General features: G+C 47.1%; 1 protein-coding gene and 1 long non-coding RNA gene across 3 annotated transcripts; one reads left to right on the forward strand and one right to left on the reverse strand.

Annotated features, from left to right (window-relative positions):
• The first annotated feature begins 1,652 nt into the window (after positions 1 to 1,652).
• LOC125909319 (uncharacterized) lies at positions 1,653 to 17,006 on the forward strand. Its single transcript, XR_007453653.1, has 3 exons — positions 1,653 to 1,828; positions 14,455 to 14,642; positions 16,799 to 17,006. It is a non-coding gene; the product is annotated as an uncharacterized LOC125909319 (long non-coding RNA).
• On the reverse strand, positions 7,886 to 26,430 carry CIPC (CLOCK interacting pacemaker). Of its 2 annotated transcripts, none has more exons than XM_049612436.1 (4): positions 25,830 to 26,430; positions 19,058 to 19,247; positions 13,364 to 13,533; positions 7,886 to 9,552 (listed from the first exon to the last, which is right to left on the reverse strand). In XM_049612436.1, exons 2-4 carry the CDS (start codon positions 19,191 to 19,193, stop codon positions 8,659 to 8,661), a joined length of 1,200 nt encoding a protein of 399 aa, XP_049468393.1. In that variant the 5' UTR covers positions 19,194 to 19,247; positions 25,830 to 26,430; the 3' UTR covers positions 7,886 to 8,658. The 2 variants fall into 2 exon arrangements, with proteins under 2 accessions (XP_049468393.1, XP_049468394.1); XM_049612437.1 differs by lacking the exon at positions 25,830 to 26,430 and adding an exon at positions 21,426 to 25,804.

A 26,430-nucleotide genomic window follows, 5' to 3' on the forward strand; every position in this document is an offset into this window, starting at 1 on the left:
GAAGTCCTACCTCCTGGAGACTCTACTAGGATTCGTCTGGGGTGTGGCCTTGGCATCTGGATTTTAAAAGCTCCCGAGAGGCTGTCACTGTGCGGCCAAGGCCAGAGAGCCGCTGCAGTGGGGTGCCTGAGGAGGGCAGCAGTGCGAGCAGGTGGGGCTTTACAGAAGTTCACCTGATGCAGCATGGAAGGTGGACTGTACTTGAGCCTGGAGGCAGAGTCACCAGCCGGGAAGCTGGGCCAGGTATGAAATGGAGGCTCCCGGTGAGGGTGGGGCCGACAATCAATACTCCAGATTCCTCTATAGCTCCCCACCCCCTGACTGTGTAGCCCTGAACAAGGGTGAAGCTTGGGACAGGCTGGGGAGAACGTGTTTGCCAAGTACTCTGCAGGGTGTGTACTTCAGGAGGGGCTCTGTTCTGGGTGCAGCAGGGTGTGGGAGCAGGCAGGGAGCTGGCCTGGTCTGCTGCTACTCCTTGTGCAAAGTGAAAGACTGACCTTGAACCAAGGCCGGCTCAGCTGGCCCTATCCTCACTCCTGGAGCTTCACGTTTCACCTATAGTAACAATCTTATGAGTACTGTTTATTGAGCACCCACCATGTGGGGCCACTGGACTAGATACTTTATACATAATGGCATAATAATCTTTTGAGAGTAGATAGTAACCTAACAAATGAGGAAACGAAGCCCACAGAAGTCATCCAACTTGCTAGGATCATACAGAAACCAACGGGATCCAGACCCAGAGCTATGATATTTCCATCCCACCATGATGCCTCTACTCAGTCTCTTTCCTTTGCCAAAAATGCTGGCCCCTTCCTCTCAGCTAATCTAAACTGCACCATATGCCTCGACTGGGCTCAAATCTCAACTCCCCTAGAGTTCCTTTTCAGGCCTCGGAGAGCTCCTGCAGCTCTGGTCTGTAGGTGGCCTTGGGCACCAGGCCACACTACCCAGTGTCGCTGCTTTCCCGGTGAGTCACATCTCCTGGCTCAGCTCTGAGGGCTCCAGGGCCGGGACCTCATGTGCCTTTCTGTGGGCCCTGGGCCTTCGTAAGTGTTTGGCGCTGCCAGGGCCGGGACTAGGGTGAGGCAAGTGAGGTGCCTATGGTACAGAACCTCAGAAGGTGCTCACGCTTGGGGTCACGTGAATGTTCCTGCCGGCCGCAGCTGCGAGAATGCAGTGAGAATGCGGACGCAGGTGCTATTGTGGGTGAGCTCAAAAATCTGGGAATGTGGTGACAGATGGTAACTAGACTTGTTGTGGGGATCATTTCATAATGTATAAAAATATCAAATCACTATGATTAAACCTGAAACTAACAGTATATTGTATGTCAATTATACTTTAATTAAAAAACAAAAAGTCTGAAGGTGAGTCACCAAACAGATAATCCACTTGTGAGAACTCTCTCCTAGTGTGCCTGGGCGGGTGTTGGGGTGGACTTAACTAATATATTGTGCCTGTATCAACACTTCTGTACTCAGTAGCTTAACGTTAAGGACCCTTCCTTGCCCTAATCGAAGGATGATAAACCCCCAGGTTATCAAAATGTTAATCTTTAAAATAAAAGTAGAAGTGAGTAGGACATATCACCTTGCCCAGATTTACACACCCAACTTTGGATCCATAAGACCTAGTGAGACCCAAACCAACAAAGGGATGATGGACTTAGTTGATGGTCATTGCTACCCTCCCACTAGAATATCAGCAGAGATGATGCCTGTTTTGTTTACCACCCACAACTAGGTCAGTTCCTGGGACATAAACGTGCTGACAACTTTATGTATTTGTTACTCTGAAGTAACCATGACAATGTCTACATCAGGTAAGCTTCAGGAATCATTAAAACTTTCACAAGAAGCAGAAATGATCAGGGTTTGAGAAAAATACAAATTTGAGGGGAGGGAGGAGCAGGAGTGACAAATCAAGTAGTGAAGACCCCAGGTTTGAGGATTTTTAAAGGTCCCCAAAGTGGGACCTGCCTCTAGGGTGGACCTGTGATGTCAGGGGCCTGCTCACTTCTGAGCCTCAGGGTCCCAGAGCCCTTTTCCTCTCAAAAACCAAAATCAAAACCAAAACATCAGCATGGCAGGCATTTACCATTGAGTGTGAGCTCCCACAATGCCCCCAGTCCTGCAGTTGGTGGGGGCCAGGAAGCCAGACCTGTCACCGTGGCCCAACCTGACTGGTACAACCAGCAACATTAGCAACTTAGTAGCTAAAGGCTTCACAGTGTAACTGATGCTTGGAAAATGCTTCAAGAGTGAAAGCAGCATAGACTGTGAAGCACAAACTTCCAAATATATCTTGAGTAGACAAGGATCAACTGAAAGGCTTTTAAAAAAAAGGGTTTTCACCTTCAAGTTATTCTGGCCCTTCTCGGGCCTGCTGGAGCGTGAAAACCATCAGTGAAAACCCCACGTCTAAACGCTGCCTTAGCTTCCCCGTCAGCTGTGGGCATCCTGGGCTGTTTGTTTTGGCGGTTCACTGCCTTTCCTCTGTGTGTTTTGCTTAAGTGAACACTCATTTGCATTTCCTGAGCAGCTCAGTAATAAGAAGCCCAGAGCCTTGCTGAAGAACAGAGGGGAGCAGGAATTAAACACTGGCTAGAGGACCGCTAGGCCTCCGGAACCAGGCCTTCCCGCATTTGTTAAATATATTGCAGGGCCCGCTGAGGGTGCAGGTTTTTTATTTGTGGGCATCTTTAAGTGTCTTCTCTTCCCCTGACTTTGCAACAGATTATGCATTTGTACATGGGATGGGTAAAGACGGGTGATTGCAACCTGGCTGTCGTAGGGGTGGTTCCCGTTTTGCCATCGACAGGTAGCAGCAGCTCTTGGTTTCTCAGCCTCACACCCAGCAGCTGCCGTGCTCTTAACCCCAAATGGAGGGCAGGCTCCAGGCCAAGTGCTCCTGTCTGCCCCCCAGCGGTCAAGGCTTTTGGTGGGGGGAGGGTTGCCGGAACAGTCGGCCGCCTGTTAGACTTCCACCGGAAGTAGCGAGCCCCTCCTCCAAGCCACTGCAGTTCCTTAGAGTCTTTAGGAAAACTAAAGGCAGCTATTTTCACTCCTGCTCTCAAGCCACTAGGAAGGCCCGGCTCCAAACCCTAATCTTCCAAGCTGCCTGGGCCCTCACGCGGGCTGGCCTCGGGATCCTGCTTCCAATTTTCAGTCCCTTCCTTTCCTAACGGCTTCCGCCCACTCGCTGCGTTAACTTCCTGCTCCACAGGCTTTTCTCTTTCTTGCTCATCTCCTCCAGCTGCTGTAATTTGAGGCAGGAACCATACAGACTGTTCTTCCAAGCAATTCTCTAACGGTTTGCATAACTGTCCTTCCGAGAGAGAGGGAGGAAAGCCACGTGCTCTAAGAACGAGGCAGGAATTCTGAGTGGAAAAGGCCGGAGTAGTGGTCACAGGACGCCAGGGACCCACAGAATATCTCCTTCCGGGAAGCCAGTCAAAGGCTGGGTTGATATTTGCTGTCTTCCCATTAGTTGGAAGTGAGACTTTGGTAAAAGACAGTCATAATTATTCCAAGCAAATGACAACTCGTAAGGGTGTAATGCCCTCACTTGCATTCTGCTGATGGGTTCGAGTTGCAGGACGCTGCCTGGCTCTGTGTTGCGATCTCAAAACACTTTAGAGACGCACTGTTTTGCACCTCACCAACATCTTGGGATGCCAAGCGAACAGCAAGATCACACCCTCCTATGATAAAGGAAACTGAGGTAGCAGAGATAAAGGCTGCTTCCTACTGCCTCTTCCTCCTGCCCTTCTGATCGGGCTGCCTCCAGGAGGACCTCATCTCCACCCCTCTTCTGCGCAGATGCAAGTGATACCCAGGAGGCTGGGAACAGAATAAAGTCCTCATCAAGTACCACCTCATTTACATGGTCTATGACTATTACCTTAAAAACAATGTTAAGTCAACCTCAGACACTCCTTATAACACTCACAGAAACATCTTCCCTGGTTGGGGAGAGAGAAATCTGTACTGAAATAAAAGCTAATTGACATGCCCTCCAAAATATATGAGTTATCCTTCATTAGAGACGAAAGGAAGGAGCCGTTTGCAGATGACTGACTAGGAAGGCAGTGATTTGATTTAACCCCAAACAACTCTGCTATGGGGCTCGTAATCTCTGAGAGCAGGCTTTTATATGGGAAGTAGTGAATCCATTTTAGCTGCAACCAGGCAATCATAAGAAAGGCAAAACCAAGGCAGACCAGCAAAATGCTTCTCTTAGAGCCACACGGAAGTTAAAAATCCGACGGAACACTTTATAAAGTCATCTTATCAGAGCACTAGGGAGCTACTTTGTAGGCACCCCAGGTTTTTAAAAATCTGTTAATTTTATGGCTCACCTATAACACAGCTAGAGATCTTTTGACTGGTGAGGGCTGGGAAGAACCATGGAGAACTAGTAGTTACAATTCTTTATTATTCAGCCAGGAGTGACATCTAGAGAGGCTTAGTGACTTACCCAAAGCCACCCAGCTGATGAGTAACAGAGGGGACAGTTGCATGCAGGTCTTTAGACCCCATCACACTGGGCTACAATCTACCGTGATGCCATCCACAAGGTGGACCAAACAGATGTCCTAGGTGGACAGATATTTCCCTGTACAGGAATCAGGCCAAGGGACCAGGGCCACAAACTCAAATAACCTCACTTACCTTAGCCTCCTGAGATCCACTGTGTGTGGTCTGCCTCTCTCAGTGCCACTCAGATGCAAGGATGGCTGTCAGTTTCAGGAGGGGCCTCCTCTAGCCATCTTGACATTTCATTTAAAGGGTCGTATAGCTGTATATTTTAAAGTTACTTAGAAAATTGTGTAGGACAGAAATAATGCTCTAAGAATTAGACTCTGGCATCAACCCTCTAGGCCTTTACATGAGGATAAGCTCGTAGTTTTGCAGCGTCTTAAAAATCTGGGGAGGGACGGCTTGACTGGCCTTGGGGAACAGGGAGGAGCCGAGCGTTAGGAATGAACTCTAAGAAGCACAGAGGGAGGCTTGGAGTTGTACTTGCTAAGGACTTCTGTTGTAGGAAGAACTTCATTTCATGTGGTTTTAGTTTATCCCAGCAGGCAACTGTAGTTTTGACATTTGTGAAAGTGTCAGATCAGAAGAAGGAGGGGTGCCTGGGTGGCTCAGTTGGTTAAGCATCCGACTTCGGCTCAGGTCATGATCTCACGGTTCGTGGGTTCCAGCCCCGTGTCAGGCTCTGTGCTGACAGCTCGGAGCCTGGAGCCTGCTTCAGATTCTGTGTCTCCCTCGCTCTCTGCTCCACCCCCACTCACACTCTCTCTCTTAAAAACAAACATTAAAAAGGAAGAAAGAAACCACTGGACTGTATTCTCCTCTTACTCCTCCCAACCTACCCAATATAAACTTCTAAGATGCCAGGTAACATGGGACTTTCATATGCATTAAGATCGCCTTCATTTCCTTTTAAGTTCACACCGGTTCAGTATCTGATCCCAACATTCCCAAATGACAGGAGTACATATGTTTGAAACTTAATTCAAATACAGTTGAGCCTTGAACAACATGGGGCTGAGGGGTGCCGACCCCCCCGCAGTTGAAAATCCGCGCATCCCCCAAAACTTAAATACTAAAAGCCTACTGTTGACCAGAAGCCTTACCAGTAATAGAGTCGATTCACACCTATTTTATGTGTTATATGTATTATATACTGTATTCTTACAATTAAGTAAGCTAGAGGGAAGGAAGTGTTATTAAAACCACAAGGAAGTGACATTTGCAGCACGGTACTGTACTTATCGAAAGAAATCCGTGGGTAAGCGGGTCAGTTCAAACCCATGTTATTCAAGGGTCAAATGCACTTACTCTAGATTTCGCTTAGTATTTTTTAAGCAGTTATAAAGCAAAAAGGCCGGATAGTTTTCAAGTAAGTGACTTTTATTTTTCTCTGACATTTCACAGTCGATTTCTACAAAACTTCATACTTCCTCAAAAGAATTCACATTTGGTAAATAAATCTCTACCCTAAAGAATTCATAGCAGGAAAAACACTTCAATATATGCACAAGGGTTACTTTTCTGTTGAAGGACTCATAGTAAAGTCAGACAATACTATAATCAATAAAAAGCAACGACTGTAATAAATTACAAATGTTATTAAACTCCATTCCCATAGCCAATTCAACCAGCAGCTTTTTCTAGATGTGTTTCAACATGGCCAAAAAATCTGCCAAAAGTTCTCTTTAAGGGTTGGTCTGAACTAAGAATTGCTTCTCGCCTTCAGAAGCCAGCAGCCCTGCCACAGTAGTTCATACCAGATCAAAGCATGCTCTCTAAGACCATTCCTACTTACAGCCGTGTGCAACCAATGGAGATCTTTCTGGTCTACTCCGAGGTTCCTCCATTTGCCGATCTGGCTTCTGGCCCCAAACGTCTGGGAGCCTCAACGGACTTCTTCTTCCAAGAACTAGCTTCCCTATTTGGCTTCATCTGCTTACAGCTCCACGAGGGAAGGAACACCCATGCTAACAGCCTAGAGCGACTTCCAACACTAAGTCACACGATCAGAGAAGAGCCGGGGAGGTGCTGCTTCGCCCTGCCACTCAGCAGTGCAGATCGATGATGGCTCTCATCATCTTTTACCATAACAGGAAGGGAAATGCAAACCCTGATCTAGGAAGAAGAGTCCAAGAGGCTTATAGCTCCACAGAGGGTTTTTCTGATGGAATAAATTTGGTTCTCAGCAAGTATGTTCAGATTTTTGACACTCAGTAAGACTCATGACTGGTGCCCAGGCTTTTCTGAATCCACCTGTCTCTCTAGCTTTGCTGCCAACATATTCTGCCAAAAAGGAAGCTTCCTAGCATGGTGCGCAGAGCAGGGCTGTCGTAGTAGCACAGATTCAGGGGAGGCAAAGGGAGTGGGCCAAGAGGAGAATATTCAAAGGAGCCGAGGGTCTGCTTAAAGACACATTTGCTGGGATTTTGAAACTCTTTTTCAGGAAGTAAATGGCAGGTAATAATTCTGCACTGGATCAGGAGAGTGTAGAGATTTCACCAAGCTATTTCTAAATTGGTCAGCCATATGTAAATCATACATGGTGGACAACAAAGTGTGGGCAATCTGAAGTCTTGTCATTTCAAAACTATGTTACAGTTAACAACTACCAGGTAAATCTGAGCATTAGCTTCTGGCCTTGGTAAAACTTCAAGAACATTTTAGTGCAGAAAAGACAAAGCTGGTCATACAGAACTTCTTCTTAAGATAATTTGTACATAGATTTTTCAAGATGATTTTTCAACATTTCAAATTTCAAAATTTCAAGATTTTTCAACATTTTTAGATGAAAGGATAAAAAGCCTGAAATGGTACTACTTAGAAATCCCATTTACCTTTAGCATGAAGCCGAAAGAATCGGGATCATCTGGAAATTCTTATCACACCCTCCATTTCTAGATGAACTTCAAATAACCAACACCACACCTCTGGCTTTGCTGCCGATACACAGAAGACTCTGCCCCACATCGCTCCACGTCACTGTGACAGGCGACAAATGAAAACTTTGGGTATGAAAATAAAATCGGTACGAAGAATGGTCTCCAATATTTTGGGGACTTCTGTGTCATGACCTCAGGATGGTTTTAATTCAAAGTTTACCAAGCTTAGTAATCATTTCTTTCCTGTTTGACAAAAACAAAAGGAAAAAAAAAAGTGGCAGCAGAGGGGTTAACTTACATCCATTCTTAGGAACCACGAAGCTACCTTGGAGATTTTCATACATACAACAGGTTGCACTGTTTCAAAAGAGGGGGTGGGGGAAGCACAAATTTCCAGAATCTTCCAGCTCCCAATCAAGAGATGCTGGCCATGTCTACTTTCTTCAGAGTCTAAGTCAAAAAAAAAAAAAAAAAAAAAGAAAAAAGAAAAAAAAAAGCAATTCAGCAATTATAATTCCAGATGGTACCGAATCTATTCCATACTTTAAAAATCTGAAGTATTTTGCCTACCAGTTTAAGTGAAGAGAAATCTGGCTTGGAACTAAAGTGTAAGAGTTCAATGGTGCTACCCTTCTCTCCCCTTGACTTTCCAGTTGAGGAAGACAAAGCTTCACATGATTAAGCGCCTACACCCTCGGCCCAACCTGTGCCCATGGCATTTTAGTTTTCACCCAAGTGGCACGATGCCTTGTGGAACATGAGCACACCTCGTATTTTTCTCTGTGCGTAAGATATCCATGAGGAGATCCACAAAGGGATCCTTATGTCACCTACTCCCTGGTTTGACAGATGTCACTCTGTGGACTCATCCCTGTCACTGTGCCCTTGATCACAGTGAGTGAGTGGGATGGTGGGAGGTGGCAGCCAGAAGAGCCCCACACAACCAGCTCGCCCGCTTTGCCCCGTGACCCATCTACCAGCCTGCAGGCTAAGTTAAGGAGGACTCGAGGACACTCTCTGCATTCGAGGTCCTCAGAAGAACGGAGACGTGTGTAAACTGTGCACAGACCACAGGTTAAGACAGCCAGGTCCTGGCATGTGGCTTCGTAAGTGAACTGCCAGACGGTTTAAGTTTAGAAGGAAACGCTCTTACATAAGCTCTGGGAAACAGGAGTAGAAACCGCAAGAGTTAAAAAGAACCGCTCAAGTAACAGGGAAATACGCCTCCTGTGTTACATGTCTGGGTGGTCAGAGAACGCTTCTGGGTCGCTGCCGGCACGACTAGAGCTCGATGTTAACGATGCCTGCAGCTTGGCCCAGGCCTGAGGAGCCCTGCTCTTGGTGGCCTCTATAAACAGCTGGGTCTGCTCCTTCAGCTGGTCTAGCTCTGCCTGAGTCGCCTGGTTCTGACGAATCAACTCCTTGGTTTTCAGAGTGATCTCCAGCAGACCGGACTTGTGCAGGACCACCAGGGTATTCTGGAAGCGCCTGTGCTTGCTCCGCCGCTGCTCCGCGAAGAGGTCGGGGCTGCGGCACAGGTGCTCCGCGGCCCACAGAGGCGAGCCGTAGCTGGCTGACAGCGGCGACAGCGGGGAGCTGCTCTCCAGGCCATGCAGAGTGCTGTCTGACGCGCAGACGGGGCTGGCGGGGGAGGCAAAGGTCAGGCTGGGGGCTTTGGCCACGTGGCTGCTGGACACGGGCTGAAGAGTCTGTGGGCTCCCGCCTGCCACCAGGGAGGGCACACCCTGCGGGGCGGAGTCCGCGGCGAGCTTGGCGCCTGGGGGTGCCGGCGCGGGGGGCCCGGGTGGCGCGGCACCAGGTTTGGTGGGCTCACTGGAAGACAAGCTCGGCCCAAGTCTCTCCGTGCAGACTTTCTTCTGCACCCCGTTTTCCCTTCTTTCTTCCGGGCTGAGGGAAAGGCCCCTTTTGCCCGGGTGGGGGGCTATTTTGGTGTAAGAATTTAGAATGGGCAAGTAGTTCCTGGAGTCCGACTTTTTCTCACCGGCGTGACATGGGCTGACGGGAGCGGGCGCGGGCGGATGGAGGAACAGCAGCTGTGGCTGAGCTGAGATCACTTCGAAGGAGGGCTGGACGGTCCACGACTGGAGCTGGGACGAGCTGCCGCCCTGAAAACAAAGGAAAAGAGCGGCACGCTACTGTGACCCGCCGAAAGGAGAGGAGCTGCGGCCTTCTGCCGGATGCTTGTAACGATTTCAACTACAGGGCTTCCTCACATGGGGGGGGGGGCAGCCCTTCTAGAGAACCCGACCGGAAAAGTGGCTGGAAAATCCATCTGAGGGGCGCCTGGGTGGCGCAGTCGGTTAAGCGTCCGACTTCAGTCAGGTCACGATCTCGCGGTCTGTGAGTTCGAGCCCCACGTCAGGCTCTGGGCTGATGGCTCAGAGCCTGGAGCCTGTTTCCGATTCTGTGTCTTCCTCTCTCTCTGCCCCTCCCCCGTTCATGCTCTGTCTCTCTCTGTCCCAAAAATAAATAACAAAACAAAACAAAACAAAAACTTTGAAAAAAAAAATTTAATAAAAAAAAAAAAAAGAAAATCCATCTGAGTCTGGTATCACTGGGCTGTTGTTTTTTAAGCCTACTTACGGGAACACTGAAGGAAATACCGGTTTTTATTCAAGTGCTATCACTGAGAAAAAGAAATTGTAGGTAGGTGAAGCCATGACATGGTTAAGGGCACAACTGAGGCAATTAAAATATGGGCGAGTACAACTGCCTGGCATAAGTTGAAGTGTGCTAGTCTCAAGCCTACAAATGTGTCTTCACACCAAAGTCTGTCTTCATTTGGTTATACCTGGAACATCTTCTACCTGAAACCGACTTTTTTTTAAACTTTTTTTTTTTTAAAGTTTATTTATTTTTGGGACAGAGAGAGACAGAGCATGAACGGGGGAGGGGCAGAGAGAGAGGAAGACACAGAATCGGAAGCAGGCTCCAGGCTCTGAGCCATCAGCCCAGAGCCCGACACGGGGCTCGAACTCACGGACCGCGAGATCGTGACCTGAGCTGAAGTCGGACGCCCAACGGACTGAGCCACCCAGGCGCCCCCTGAAACCGACTTTTGATTAGAAAGTTACACGTTGTCAGGGCCCCCGTTTTTGAAGTCAGCGATGCCCCAGCAACCAGAAAGCCACTCAAGCGAACAGTGCTTACTTGGTACTTACTAGGGGTTGGCACTGTGTGTGATGGTTTCTGGGGGTGCTTCCATTTAATCTCCCTAACAACCCATGTGGTCCTTACTGTCTCCTTTCATAAATAAGAAATGGAAGCTCAGAAAGTGGAAACGGCTTGCTTTAAGCCTCCAAGCTACTAAGTGACGGAGCTAGGATTCCATCCTGGGTCTGACTCTAAAACCCAGCCTAACCATTCTCTACTCTGCTTTTGTTATGTTACTCCTCAATCATACACTTTTATTCTTCAAGTACTGATCTGGATGGAAGCCTATTAAAGAAGGGCACGGCTACTCGTCTCTAATATTCAAAAGCCAGTCTACTTCCAACTTGATCCCGAAGATAGGAGTGGCGACGAGGCTAGGAAGAGAGAGAACCCGACAAAGGTTCTTATCCCTGGTGGGGTCATTTGAGTTATCTGAAGAAAGCTATGGACTGTCTTCCCACATCTGCCCACCATTTTGCACACATTTCAGCTTCTTGGATGCCTGCCTAGGAACTTGAGGCCAAATTCAACTATAGTTCATTTGTACAAAGGCTAGGATTACCCGGAGAGCCCATTCTGGGGCCCACTTGGTGTTCAAACATAGCCGGGAGTATCTGTAAGCAATGCTAGGCCCAGCAGCCACACTTCCCTGTCAGAGATCCAAAATTAGGGGTCTTCTGAAGTAGAGGTCAGCCTAGCCCAGTCAGAAGCAAAACTTCAGGCTATCCCGCTAGTCACTCGTGCCCTAAGAATAGCCCCACAAGGCAAACGGATCCAGACAAGATCTAACTCATTGCTTTCCCAAGATGATTTCAGTGGACGGCTCTTACCGCTGCTGTATGCCCCCTGCCCTAATAGATACGTAGCTCATTTGTCCTAATTCTTAGATTTTACAATGTATTATTCACGTTGAAATCATCTGAGGAAACACAGGACAAGATTTTCAGCTTGGATAGGATCTCAGCACATTTCACATAAAGCCTCCACGTTAAAGATGAGCAAACTGAAGTCCACGGTGGTTGAGTAATTACGTGCAAGATCACATGGGCCAGCGGCAGAAATGGAATCAGACCCTCAAAAGAAAAATACCTAAAAGCAAGCAGCAATAATCAAGACATTACGCAATATGAGGAGATTTTTTTTTTAAGCGTATAATTATTTTAATTTTGGAATGTGCCAGATTCTAGCACGTACGAAAAAACAACAAAACAAAACTCCTAGACTACTCCACTAGGTCAGCCTGCCCCCTGGGCCTCCAATCTCCTGATCCAGCCCAGCAGCCATCCCGGAGGTCTTTGTCCTGAAGAATGCAGCTCTGCCGGAAAAGCCTACTCACTCCTCACCCGTGGGCTGTTCTCAGCTCTGGGAGCTGCCAGCCTCGCCTACAACAAAGAAGGCGTATAAACACAGACACAGCAGAAAGGGCTAAGGGAACAGGAGAGGAAGGCAGGGAGAAAAAGAGCCCTGGAGAAAGGAAGCCCTGAGAAGCAGGCGGCACTGGTGGGGCCTGGACAGTCTCATTTGGGCTCCATGTCACGTCTTTATTTTGTCTCTTCATTTCAGTAAGGGGAACTATGCTTCCAGCTGAGATACAATCTGCCAAGTAAAAATCTTCAAATTATTTTCCCAGAGTCACTAGGTTGCCTTGTTGAAAATCAGTTTGTGTTCCTCTGTAACAACTACTAGGTAAACAGTTAAGATCTTAGGGTTTCCTGTGAGGCTCTAGCCATGTTCTTCTTCCTAAGGTGGGAAGGTCCACAACACAAAGCCAGGTTTCAAACTCAAGCAGCCTCATCAACGAATGGACCCATGCGAGAACTGGTATGTTTTAGAGCAAAGGAGGGTAAGGTTAAATGTTCTTTAACAAAATTCACATGATTGAATTCTCTGTTTCAAACACTGGGTCTTAGCTTACATTGTCATCTAAATCTTCTCTTCTTTCATAGCCAGACAATAATCACACAATATGCATAGTTATATAATAAAGCCCAAAGCAGGGTATTTTTCAATGCCACAACAATGCTGTGTGGAGGCTGCTGGGATGGCCATACCCAAACCAAAGAGCTGCTTTCTCACTAATGACATGGCTTTGGGAGAACATGGAAATCGCCTCTACTTCTCAAACAAATAAATACACCTTTCATTCCTCAATTCAGGGGCAATTCAAATTAAAAAGAGATTCTTTTGTTGCTACCCTCACTTCTGTCAAACGTTAGAATGCACCAGGAAAGTGACGACAGGGGTGCCTGGGTGGCTCAGTCAGTTGAGCGTCCGACTTCGGCTCAGGCCATGATCTCACGGTCTGTGAGTTCGAGCCCCATGTCGGTCTCTGTGCTGACAGCTCGGAGCCTGGAGCCTGCTTCAGATTCTGTGTCTCCCTCTCTCTCTGCCCCTCCCCTGCTCATGCTCTGTCTCTCTCTGTCTCAAAAATAAATAAAACATTAAGAAAGTGACATTTCTGCTTCATTCCTTTATCTGTGACTAAAGAAAGCTGGGGTCCTTTTGGACAAACTAGGAATATAGAAATGAAGTAGGCCTGCCGTCTGGAAAATGGGAACACGTGTCATGACCGCTGTGGTCCTGTGGAAAACACTGTCAGTAGTTGAAAGGAAACATCGTCTCCCCAGGACAGAAGTGTGCATCGGTGTGGCACTGGCGGTCTACTTCTAAAATCTCTCTTGGGCAGATAGGGAGAGGCAGGGCACGCAGGAAGCTCGGGAACATTCCCGTGCAGAGACGGCAGGAGATAGTAGTCCCCCTCACCTGTTTGACCAGCACGTTCTTCATGACAACCATCGGGGACAGTGCAGGGAAGGCACTGCCTGCAGTCTTGGAGTTCTGCCTTGGCCTGTCTTCCCGGCCCCAGCCTAAGGCGCTCAGCATGTCCTCGGATTCCATCTGCTCTGCCGAGCTCAGACATTCTGAGCTCCCATCTGGTGGGCAGAAGAGTGGTCAGTTCACTTAGGATCTAGGTGAGGGGCTCTTAAGCAGACCTTCAAAGGAGTCAACAGACTTCTTAAAATGGAATAGAACATTTGTGATAGAAGTTTTTGCGAATTTTTCTGAATGGGTCTTTAGCTTTCATTGTATTCTCAATGGAATCCACAATTATCCCTCCTATCCCCAAAGATTAAGAATCCCTGCCCTAGGACAGCAGGCTTCCTTCTAACTCTGTTACAGACCAGAGCCTGCATCAGTTAGGGTGTATGTGAAAGTAAGCATAACCACCACAGGAGAAATGGGTTGAAGGCTTCAGAGTGAGAGCATTACCTTCAAGCATCTGTTGCTGAAAGGGGAACGGAGTACATGCGTGACCTGGGGCAGGAGTAAGACCTTTAGAGGCTCTGGGCACCACAAAATAGAGTTACAATAATAAAAACAAAATGAACCTGTAAACCTCCAAACTTACATCCATGCTGAAATGTAAACAGCTCCAGCCTAAGTTTTCTACTTGTACACTTCTGGGTAAGCTCATCAGAGCTGAAATTTGAAATGTGTCTTTGTTACCCACCTCCACCCAGTTAAGCACCTCTCTTGTGGGTGTCCTAAATGCATGCTGAGTGTGCCTCCTAGGGACCCTGCACAACCGGTGATAGAAAGACGCTGCTCTCTACGGTAAAGAAGATAAGGCTGCCCTACGGGAAATCCATACAAAAAAGACTTAATTAGCTACCTGCTAGAGTAAACCAAGAGATTGCTATAACCCTGCTAGTGAGGAGTCTGGGAATACACTAAATGCTCATCAAGAATCTCAGAGTAATTTGGACGAGGCAGGACCGAAATGTGACTATAATTTAAATGAGTGTAACTGTCAACACTTGCATTTAATCAGAATCTCTCGTGATGCTTTTTAGAATTTACAGATGTCGGGGTCCTCCCCTCAATCTGCTGAACTGATTTATCTGGTGCCCAGGAAGTGGATTTTCACAAAGCACAAGTAATCCAAACGTGTGCCTCTAGTTAAGAACCATGGCCAGAAGCAAAGGACCTCAGAAGCAAAATGCATACCTAGTGGATGGATCTTGGTTTCTAAATGTCACAGGTGAGTTCAATTCAAGTCTTTGGCAGTAAAAAGTACAAGATGAGCCTGGACGTCTTATTGTCCCCAAAAGCAAGGAAATGTTCAAACATAAATGCGGTCAAGTCAAAAAGACACAGGAACGATCAAGAAGGAGCTTCCACTGGCCAAACTTGGGACAACTTGAGTATCAAAAAGAACAATCATATAGGATTGACAGACTGAATTACAAAAGAATTCCAAGTATCCATAGCGATACTCAAAAAAGGAGGACAAACTCTTCTTTACAGAAGAGTGTCAGCTAATAAAATGTACAAGGAACGATAAAATCAGATCACCCTTTTTAAGCCACAAATGTAGTAACTGATTCAGCTAAGGATAATCAGTGGTGATTGCAAAAACCACTGGTCAAGAGTTTTGGGGACACAGGAGAGTCACACAGTCTCCAAGTATCATCCCATAAATTACGTTCTAATTACAAAGAGAAAAGGATACTTTTACGATAGAGAAATCTGGTACAGGCTTACACACTACCTTAAACAAGTGATCAGCCAGGGCTTCATCAAGAATAAGACAAATTTAGGAGTCTCATCATGTGTTGTGATGGGAAGGATGTAACATCAAAAATGTAGTACTCTGGTAAAAAGGAAATGTTTATCCTGATTCAAATAATGGGGAAAACACCAGAAAAATCCAGAGAGTGAGACATTCTACAAAACAACAGGCTATCTCATTAAAAAATGTCACTGTCATTGTAGCGCCTGGGTGACTCAGTTGGTTGAGTCCGACTTTGGCTCAGGGTATGATTTCACAGTTCGTGGGTTTGAGCCCCGCGTCAGGCTCTGCACTGAGAGCCTGCTTGGGATTCTCTCACTCCCTCTCTCTCTGCCCCTCCCCTGCTCATGTTCTCTCTCAAATAAATAAAATAAACTTGAAAAAAGTGTCACTGTGATTAAAAAAGAAAACAAAGGAAAGAAGGGAAGGAAAAAAAAGGCAAGGCAAGATGAGAAAGCTGTTCTAGACTATATAAGACTAAAAAGGACAACTAAATGAAATGCCCAATCCTCAACTGCATCCTGGATCCAAAACCAACAAATACACAAAAAGACAAACAAAGGACATTATTGAGACAATGGGGAAAATCTGAATATGGACTATAGCTCATTAATAACTACATCAAGGTGAAAATTCTCGGTTACGACAATGATATTATAATTATACAGGTTATTCTTTTTGGAGATTTGTACTTAAGTAGTTACGGACAAAGGGTCAAGTGTTTGCGACTTACTTTCAAATAGTTCAGTACATAAATACATTTTTTACACATACACGTTTAGATTATATTATATATATATTTATGTGTGTGTATAAAGAGGTGTGCTTGTGTATAGAGAGAGCAATATGGCAAAATGGTATCACTCAGTGGATCTGAATGAAAGACATTTGTGACACTCACTTTTGTGTAGATTTGAAGTTTTGCAAAATACAAAGTTGGGGAAATAACTAAAATGGGAATAATTAAATATGGAAAAATAATTACAATGGGAAAAACTACCTTGGTTTTACAAATCACATCACACTCCCAGGTAACTGGAACAATAACTCCTTGAACTAACTCACTGGCACCTGGCCCAGGAGCGGCCAGAGGCATCCACTGGGGCCATTTTCGGGGGCATAATGAGTTAGATTATTTTTAATATCATCTTGTATCTGAACAACTCAATGCTTCTGAAAGCACTTCTACATAGACAATAAGGAAACTATCAGAAAAACTATGCCCCAGACTTTGGGACATACTACCGAACAACCGGCCTGACGAGGTTGAGGTTGTCGAACGGTATCCTGAAATGTCAACCTATTGGGAATAATAGGTGATAGGATTATGGAGAATGTTTCGTTTCTTCTTTACATGTTCCTAAATTTCTAAGCTTCCTCAATGAGCATGCATTACCTTCACAGTAAGAAAAAAGGACGAAAAACAAACATGATAATAAAAGTAAGAGGTATTAGGCCTACGATGTTTCCCAAACCAGTCTGATCACAGAAATCACCAGAAACACTTGTAAAAAAATAAAATAAAATCCACCTTTCCTGAAGGCCCTCCCCCAGACCCTTGCTATCACAATCTCCAGGAGAGGGGTCTGGTGATCAGTATTTTTTTTTTTTTTCCTCTCTCACAGCCCCGAGAAAATGAACCCTGTCCACCAGGAACCACGATCTTGGACTTCTCCCCTCCAGAACTGTGAGACAATAAATTTGTTTTCTGAGCCGCCCAATTTATGACACTTTGTTGTGGCAGTCCTAGCAAACTCATACATTATCCTAACCAACAGAAGTCTGGCTGGAGTAACCTCAGCTTAATACAGGACAATATTCTTACCATCCAGATAACAGGAACTACACACATTTCCAGGAGCCCACCCAAACTTCCACCGTAAGCTTAGCCCATTCCCTGATCAGCAGCTTTGGCCAAAGCTCAGTATGTATGGAATGCCAAAGCAACGGAACCTTCTGACTGTCCTATGGAAGTACAACTTTATCACACAGCAGCGTGTTAGTCACACCAAATGTAGGTTTATTTTAGTCCCCACACAGAATATTTGCATTCCAGTGTCGCAACTGTGAGCATCCCAGCCAAAGTGTATTCCCCATTACTGACTACTCCTAATCAATCACTGAGTGAATAAATGATAAATGAGGTGGATTTGGCTGACACTGACCTAAAGAATTTCACCAGAGCTTTCCAGAATACTGGGCAATGGTGTCGAAAGGTAGGGCCTCTGGAAACACATGTCCCTGGATTCAAATCCCAGCTCTACCACTGACCAGTTGCACCATCCTGGAAATTATGTAATCTTTCTATGCCTCAGTTTCCTCATCTGTAAAATGGAGAACATAATACTTTCTCACAGGATAGTTATTATGATTTATTGTACGTGAACTGTGATCTATGCAGCGATGGGCTGCAGCTGGTTCTTACCGGCTCATAAGGACTGGTGGTATACATCTTTTCTAGTTCCCCAAATCCTCCCATCCCCACATTCAGTAACATCTTATTAGTAGCCTGAAATTAATTGGTCCTGGTGAGAGTACATACATCATGGAAACTGGCAAACATTATTCATCAGGGCCAGCCATTGGTTATATAGAACTTCTATGGTAAATTCTATATAAATGTTAACGTCATTATCATTACTCAGGAGGTACACCGATTCCCTTGTGAGTCTGAGAAGGCATGCTGCTAATTAAATAAATAACACTGATGAAATTCCTTCAGCAATTGATTACCTCAGGGGAATCAGTATATACCTGGGTGGTGGTGACTGGTATTTTTAACAAGAACCTCAGATGAGCCTTGTGATGAGTCAAGCTTGGGAAACAATGCTGAGAGAGAAGAAAAACCCAAAGGGCTATAAGCTGGCCCTCCCTTCACTGGACTGTCCCTATTCTAGTCCTTCGATCGGCTGGTGCTCTGTTCCTCTCTGAGCAACTGTCTATTTATAATTTGGCTTCTCGTGCAGCATGCCTACAGGCAGAAAACATACCCCTCTAGGGATGAGAGAGTTCTAATTTTCCTAACAGCTGCATTTCTCACTATAAATTAATAAATCAACAAGATGGATTGATAAGTCTCTGTGAAGCTGGATAACATAAATCTTCCTCTCGGGGAGGGCTCTGCTCTCAGGATGCTGACCCAGCCAGAATCCCCTGGCTTCATCTCTCTGCATCCTCTGCACCAAAAATGTTGACCCCAGAGCCATACTGAAGTCGCTGAAACACTCAAATGTGGAAACAGAAGTGCCAGGCACAAAATTAAATGATTCACTGCATATGCAGCTAGCCCTTTCAGATAAGGTTTGAAACAAACTAATGAGGAAAACCGTTCTACTTTCTTGTCTCTAGTAGATTCTCAAGTTTGGAACTGAGGCTCTCCAAGCCCAAATACAAACGCACAGGTACTGGCAGGGATGGGTTGTGGCGGGGAAATGTTTTTAAACACAGCAAATTACTTTCTTGGTAAAAACAGCTGTCTTAAATCACATACTACTCCTGTTTCATTTGCTACATGGAGACAGCATGCAGCAGTACTTTTTTCCCAGCAATGTAGCTGTTCCTATGAAAAAGGAGCTCAGACAACAGAATTGCCAGTATTTAAATATTTTTTTCCCACTAACTTTGCAACGGCTGGAAATGTAAGGTTTAAAGTTGAGAGTCTGCACTGGAAAAAGATGTCAGATCATTCCTTCAGAACTAACCCCAGTGACTCTGCTGGGTAAGTGGCCCACCAGGTGGCACCAGAATTACCATTTTAAGAGATCAGAGAGTTATTTATCTTGTACATGAAAGCTTCCCACCTTTATCACACAAATGAGTTCTAGGGAGGGCGTTTTTCAGGCAAATCATTCATCACAATGTGGAAGGAATAAGGTATTTTTAACCTGAAAATCCAGAGTCCTTATCTGACTCAGCAGCTGCCATGCCGTGCTGACGAGCCACTTTCTTCATCTCTGTGCCTTTGCCCAGTTTGGCCGAGAGTCTTCTGGGGCTCTCTCTGGGTGGGTTTTTCCTCTCCATGTTTTACCGGGCTAGAAGTGGATTCATCAAGTCCTGTCTTTCATCTGGATTGCCCTGTGAGACACAACAATTACATAAGAAGACACTGCCTGGAGAGCTGAAACAGGTGATCCAAACGGTGAGGAAAGGAAGGGCAAAGAACACTGGCCTCGCCCACTTCCTCTGTATTTTCCCAGAGGTCTCAGCTTACAAAGGCTTCAAGTTTGCTAAACACTAGACCGATTTCCACCCAAAAGAAGGTTCACTGTCCTCTCCTGCCCTCAAATTCCATTACGAATTCAGGGCACACAAACCACACTCAGTGGAAGCTTTGTAAACTGTGAACAAAGGCACACTTGATTAGGCTTTTTGGAAGGGGCAACTCCCCCTGCTCCCTGAGGGAGTGAGGAGAGGTAATGCCCACCTCGGACAAGGCTTGCTTTCCCAGCGTGCACTGGCGGGCTCTGGACTGCCACCTCCCGTAACACAGTTGCTCAAATGAACCTTTCACTTCTTTGGGTGAGGTACTAAACAGAGTAAACACAGCTCCTCATACAAGCTACATACAAGAACTTTTCCGCACAAAAGTAAGATCATATATAACCGTGCTTCGATTCTACACAAGTCCACACACGACATTATTGCTGTTAATGTCCTCCTCAGTTGCTATTCCATTTTACAGAGAAGGAAGGTGAGGCTCAGCTAAGTTACACTCAGCCGTTTAGAAATACTTATCAGGTGCCCACTATGAAGCAGGCATTGGGCTAGGACCAGTACAAAGTGAATAGAACAGGGGCGCCTGGGTGGCACAGTCGGTTAAGCGTCCGACTTCAGCCAGGTCACGATCTCGCGGTCCGTGAGTTCGAGCCCCGCGTCAGGCTCTGGGCTGATGGCTCGGAGCCTGGAGCCTGTTTCCGATTCTGTGTCTCCCTCTCTCTCTGCCCCTCCCCCGTTCATGCTCTGTCTCTCTCTGTCCCAAAAAAAAAAAAAAAAAAAAAACAACGTTGAAAACAAAGTGAATAGAACAGACATGGTCTCTACCTTCCTGGAGCTTGCGGTCTAAATAGCCAGCCAGACATTAATCAACCAATTCCACAATTACTTAATTACTATTTGATAACAGCTATGAAAGGGAGGGGCTGACAGTCTGAGGGGACTGGGCAAAAGAAGGCTTTCCTGAGGAAGTGACATGTAGCCCAGGATCTGGAGAAGCCAGGGAAAGGGGGCTGGGTGGGGTGTAGAAGTGAGAATGCCCTAAAGGTGCAAAGAGTCTGACACATTCAAAGAGTTGAGAGGCCAGGGAGGCCAGAGCACAGTGAATGGGGGGGGGGGGGGGGGGTTGAAGGCCATGCACTTGTGCCTCAAGGGATTGGTGAGGGCCAGACAGTCAGTGCCTTATGACCCATAATCAGGTCAGCATCTTAAAAGCATTTTGGATGCTGAACTGAGATTCAAGTGGAGAGAGGCAAGAGAGGTGCTGAGGTCATTCGGATACTGCCCCGGTAGCCAGGTGGATTAAAGTGGTGGCAATGGAAATGGAGAGAAGTGAACAGACCGGAGACGTATGCGGGAGTAAGACTTGGGGCTTGGTGACTGCATATTGGGGGTGTAGATGGTGGTACCACTTCCTAAGCTAAGCAGCCCAAGAAGAGCACGAAAGAGATTGGGTGGGGTGGCTAGGCTGTTCCAGTCTTGGTCACATAGAGTAGTGGCTGTGGGCCATCCAGGTGGAGATGCCGGGTGGGCTTTCACATGCACAAGTAGGAGCCCCGAAAAGCTGAAGAAGCCTACGCTTGCCCCACTGACACACAACTGGTCCACAGCAGACCTAGAACTTGGCTAACAGTGCAAAGAATGAGACAAATGAGCCCTTCAAAGGGCTGGCAGAGGCTGGGAACATTCCAGATATTTTAACAAGGCCGTCCGAGTCCCCACAGAATGGCAGGGGTGAGGATGGCACGAGAGGAATACACAAAGGATACTTCAGGGATAAAGAGAATGGGGAAAACGACAATAACAATGAAAACTGGGGAGGTGCTATGGTCTGAATGTTTGTGTCCCCCCAGAATTCCTATGTTGCAGCTCTGACCCCCAAAGAGGATGGTATTAGGAGGCAGGGCCTTTGGGAGCTGCTTACATCATGGAGGTGGACACTCACGAATGGGATTATAAAGGAGGCTCCGGAGAGATCCCTTTCCCCTTCCACCACATGAGGACAGTGAAACAGACTGTGACCCGGAAGAGGGCCCTCACCTGAGTGTGCCGGCACCCTGATCTTGGACTTCGAGCCTCTAGAACTGTGAGAAATACGTCTTTGTCGTTTAAAAGCTACCCAGTCTGTGGTATTTCGTTACTGCAGCATGAAAGAGATGGAAACAATGCCTGGTGAAGTTTTAATTCACAGTCCATTTGCCCTTCTGAGTGGAGAGAGACACAAGCTCCATGCCAAAGGGCACCGTATCTGGAATACCCCGAAACGCCAGGCCTGAATGCTTCTCTAGCAGAGGATCTAGTGAAGAAGCAGAGGAGCGATTCAGGATAAAAATTAAAAACAAAGGTATTTACAAGCATCCTTGAGCAACCCTCTTGCTCATACTTTTGCATACAGAGTGGACTGAAGGGAACACATCTGAATGAGACTAAATTTTATTTAAAAAAATTGTTTTTAAGTTTATGTATTTATTTTTGAGAGAAAGAGACTCTGAGAGGCAGAGAGAGAGAGAGAATCCCAAGCAAGCTCTATGCTGTCAGCTCGGAGCCCAGTGAAGGGGTAGATCTCATGAACCCTGAGATTGTGACCTGAACCAAAATCAAGAGTCAGGACTCTTAATCGACTGAGCCATCCAGGCACCCCTGAATGAGGCTGAATTTTAAACACGACTACAAGTAAAAAGTATTTTGTACCATAGCTAACTCATGTAAAGGGACTGGCTTCCCCATTCAACCCATGTCAAACTAAGCACTCTTCCACAGGTCCCAAGTTAAGTCCTATGAACGTAAAAGATAAAACAATGGCCCCCGCCCATCTCACATAGCACCATCTTGCAAAGCAATGTCTCTATTGGGTGGCTATGAAATTTGACAGCATGAATAATCCAGTTTAAAAAGTAAACCAAAATGTAAAACTGTATTTCTAATTAAATCAGGATCCTTTTGTATGGAACCCAACAAATGTGCAGTTTCTTTTCCCTGAAATAATACCATCCAAAAGTGAATAGGAAGCTTCTTCAAAAGGGAAGTAGATATAGCTTGTGGATGGGCAATCACTTATTCAGGCCTGACTTACTTTCTTACTTATTATTACAGGGCCTGCGCGAGAGCTGGTTAGGAGCAGAAAGAGGGAGAATCCCAAGCAGGTTCCATGCCCAGCGCAGAGCCCAATTTGGGGCCTGGTCCTACAACCAGGAGACCTTGACTGAGCCACCCAGGCGACCCCAGGTATTTTAGATAAAGCATCCCAATTTAGTCTACAATTCTTTCGACAATGAAAAAAAAAATGACTATTATTAAAGTGTAGCCAATACAGCTACAGAAGATACACAGGAGGGGCACCTGGGTGGCTCAGTAGGTTAAGTGTCTGACTTCAGCTCAGGTCATGATCTCCCGATTCTTTAGTTCGAGCCCCGCATTGGGCTCTGTGCTGACAGCTTAGAGACTGGAGCCTACTTTGGATTCTGTGTCTCCCTCTCTCTGCTCCTCCCCTGCTCATGCTCTGTCTCTGTCTCAAAAATAAACATTAAAAAAAAAAGATACATAGGAATTTTCTGGCTCATTGGAAATGTGCAGGACAATACTAATTGTGGAATCAAAACACAAATGTTGAAATAGGTTAAAAGAGAACAGATGCAAAAATACTAAGTCTTAGAGAATGAGTGGTCGTTGGAAATAATGCATAATCCACTTTAGAATAGCAAATTGAGGGGTGCCGGGGTGGCTCAGTCGGTTAAGCATCCAACTCTTGATCTCAGCTCAGGTCATGATCTCATGGTCTGTGAGATCAAGCCCGGAGTTGGGCTCGGTGCTAACAGCATGAAGACTGTTTGGGTTTCTCTCTCTCCCCCGCCCCTCCTACCCTTCTCCAGTTTGTGCACATGTGTGCACTTTGCTCTCTCTCTCAAAATCAATAAATAAACTTAAAAAACCAAAAAGAATAGCCATCGACTACTTTGGATGTGAAAGTGACTAAAAGTATGAAAGCCTCTGCCCTAAGTAATGTTCTGCCTTAGGGTCTTAGGAAAGTTCAAGCGGGATGGACAATGAAAGGTTACATCATCCCACCTTGACCTCTCTTCTCTGCGAGGAAACGTTACTTCCTTCCTGAGAGTGGCACCAGGGACATCAATTAGCCAGTGAACAACAGACCCACTCATACACAGCACCACGAGGCCCTCAGCAGGAGAGAAGCACACAGAGTAATGGCATTTACTACCGCTGTTGTCAAACCCAGGGCCACGCAAATGGCAGTCTGAAAACCTTAAGATTCTTTTTCCTCCTCAATATTATTTTACCACAAAGTCAGGTGCTCATAAGCTGACTAGCAGTCAAAAATAGGTTACTAAGCCCTTACCCACCATGCCGTCCCCTGCTTCCTGGCACTGACTGGAAACCACGAATGCTGCTTTACAAACATCTGAGATCCTCACGTGCCGGACTCCGCACTGAAAGGACTCCAACCTAAGTTCCCCGGATTGTCAGAATGGACCCTAATCGAACCTTTGGTAACTGCGTATGTAACATATTATCCAAATAGTTCCCAGACAGAATAGTACACATAAAACTCATAAGGGAAAGTGAATCGATAAAATACATAAATTGATATAAATAGGTGTATAAGATAAAACTCTAACAAGTGTGCCATAGCACTTCTATTTTTATACCTCTTACATTGGAGTCTAGTTATTTGTCTCCTCAACCTCAAGAGTTGTTTTTTTCATCTTTGCAACTTCAGCCCCACCCCCCTCCCATTAATGTGTGAGGTACTCAACAGAATAAAACATTCCAACAAACCTTCCATCCTGCTGAGTCTTGCGGACAGCCTAGCAGCTTAGCTGTCACTGAAATACCTGAACAGCTTGAATGAAGGTCAAGACTGTGCATCTCCAAACACCGTGGTCACCTCAAGACCTACCTTCCAGACCCAACTTCCTTATTCTAAGGTGAAGCCTTAGGAAAAAATCCACCAACCAAATTAAAAGGTTGTCTAATCCACAAACAACCTTTACGGAGATTTAGGCTTATGATAAAAAGGAGACCCAATGTTTACAAGGATTTGAAATGCTGCTCTCGGGTCTTTCCTTTTATAGACACCTGGCAACTTTCCCAAGAGCTCAAGTTCCCTTTAAAATGTGTCACATGCATAGCATGCGTGCATGGACAGAGGTGTGAGGTGAAAGCCCAGAGGCTTAAATACAAAAAAGGACAAGGCCATAGAAAACTAAGACCTTACCACCCCAAAAATCATGAGTGATCCCAGTTAGAATTATAAATACATTACTAGCTTTTCTTTTGAGGTTTGTTTTCTTTTGGTCTCCAAAGATACCATTCTGGGGAAATGTCTATGTGTTTTAACAGGGGGCTGTGGGGGACCAACCCATCTACCTAAATCTCGAATATTCATTTTCCCCTTGGCATCCATTTCCATTCTCCAACTTGGCTGCAAATTTATGTCAAAGATCCTGAACCCCAATTCCATACAATGTCCTCTGTTTGGAACCAGATATGGCTCACTCCATCTCCTCCTTCAAAGAGGAGATGAGATTAGAGAATTTCTCCAAATCCCCTGCTTCCAGAAGGGTTCACAGTAACAGTGCCCACCTCCCCATTCGCACCAGCCCACGCTGCATCTGTGCCAGACAGCAGGAGCACCCTCCAGGCATCCAACAGCCTGCCAGCTCAGCAGGGCAGAACTGGGCAGACCCTAGGACTGTGCTGTGACTGGCATACCACCAGGCTCCCAGGGCAAACGCCCAGGCAATGCATACTGCCAGGACTTGGGCAATAACACGGAGTCTGGCTGCGGCCTGTGCCCTGGGCCTGGATCAGCGCTCCCCGAAACCCACCCACTAACTTCTTACTTGGCAACACCCACCTTCTCCTCTACCTCCCCACCCACTGGCACCATACCTGGCAAGCTGGCCACCCAGGGGAAATAACCAGCCAAGTGGGTGACAGCACACCTGCGTCCCGGGCCCAGGACCGGGCACTGTGTCCACCCCCAAACTGGAGGCCCAGGACTCTCACCGGCTCACCAGCCTCGCGCCCACTCACCTGCCCATTCCCTGCCCCTCTGCTCACAGCTCTGCAGGCCTGCAGGCTCTCCGCCCGCTGCCCAGACTCTCAGCAGGGTTAGACGGGGGCCCACCCTTCCTGAGTGCGTACCCAACTCGTTCCCCACACAAACCCTCTCCCCACACACAGCCTCTAGGCACCTGCGATCCCCTCTCCCACGCAGCTTCGCCCCTCGCAGCAAAAGCACCAACTATAAGCGGAACAGCCGCACCGCCTCCCGCTCCCACCATTTGGCCCTCCAGTCCCCTGAAAGTCCGGGTGCTCTCTCTTGCCTACGTCGCTCCCCTTCTCTCTCTCCTACTCCTGCCTCCTCTCCCCACGCACCCCGCGCAAACCCTCTGCCCCCGAGCCCAGCCCTCCCTCTCTCACCTAGGGCCGAGGTCGCCTCTCCACGACCGGACCCGCGGGTCAGGTGGCGCATGCGCGAGCCCGGCCCCGCGGCTCCATGACAACCCCGTAGTCGACCAGTCTCAAGCTACCCCTCCACCTCCCGCCCATTTCTCCTCCCCGCGCCTCCTCGGCTGAATTCTCCAGCCACGTGACACGGCTCGGAGGACCCGGCACCATGGAGACTGTCGGCGGTACTCCTAGAAGGGCCCTTCGCCGGAAGGCGAGGCCGGCACCCCTCTCCGAGGGCCGCGGACGTTCCTAAGAGGCCTGCGCGCTCTCCGAGGAAGGCGGGCGTCTCTATGGTTGATTCTGCGCGTTCGCCGCCATCTTGTACAGGGGACCTTGAACGAGGAGCCGCGGGGGCACTGCTTTGAGGCGGGGTTTGGAGGAGCGGCGGGTGGGCGGGCTTCTAGCAGACAGCAGGTGGCGTGATTCTCCTGTGGGAGCCGGTGGAGATTGGCCAGGGGGAACTGGCTCTCTCGGTGTGTACGCGGGGACACCCTTAGGGTTGGGGACCGGGACCCGCCGGGTGACGTGCACGTGAGGCGGAGGCGGTGGCGTCAGGCGTGGGAGGAGGGGT

Source organism: Panthera uncia (assembly GCF_023721935.1).
Source record: "Panthera uncia isolate 11264 chromosome B3 unlocalized genomic scaffold, Puncia_PCG_1.0 HiC_scaffold_1, whole genome shotgun sequence".
Lineage (NCBI taxonomy): Eukaryota > Metazoa > Chordata > Mammalia > Carnivora > Felidae > Panthera > Panthera uncia.

What these genes read in the sequence shown, in the direction of transcription:
- CIPC (XM_049612436.1), bottom strand. Translation starts at nt 19,193, where the DNA reads ATGGAGAGGAAAAACCCACCCAGAGAGAGCCCCAGAAGACTCTCGGCC. An exon ending in TAAGGACTCTGGATTTTCAG is followed by an intron (nt 13,534 to 19,057) that starts GTTAAAAATACC and finishes TCTGCCCACCAG; the next exon opens with ATGGGAGCTCAGAATGTCTG. An exon ending in AGAACGTGCTGGTCAAACAG is followed by an intron (nt 9,553 to 13,363) that starts GTGAGGGGGACT and finishes CTTTGTTTTCAG; the next exon opens with GGCGGCAGCTCGTCCCAGCT.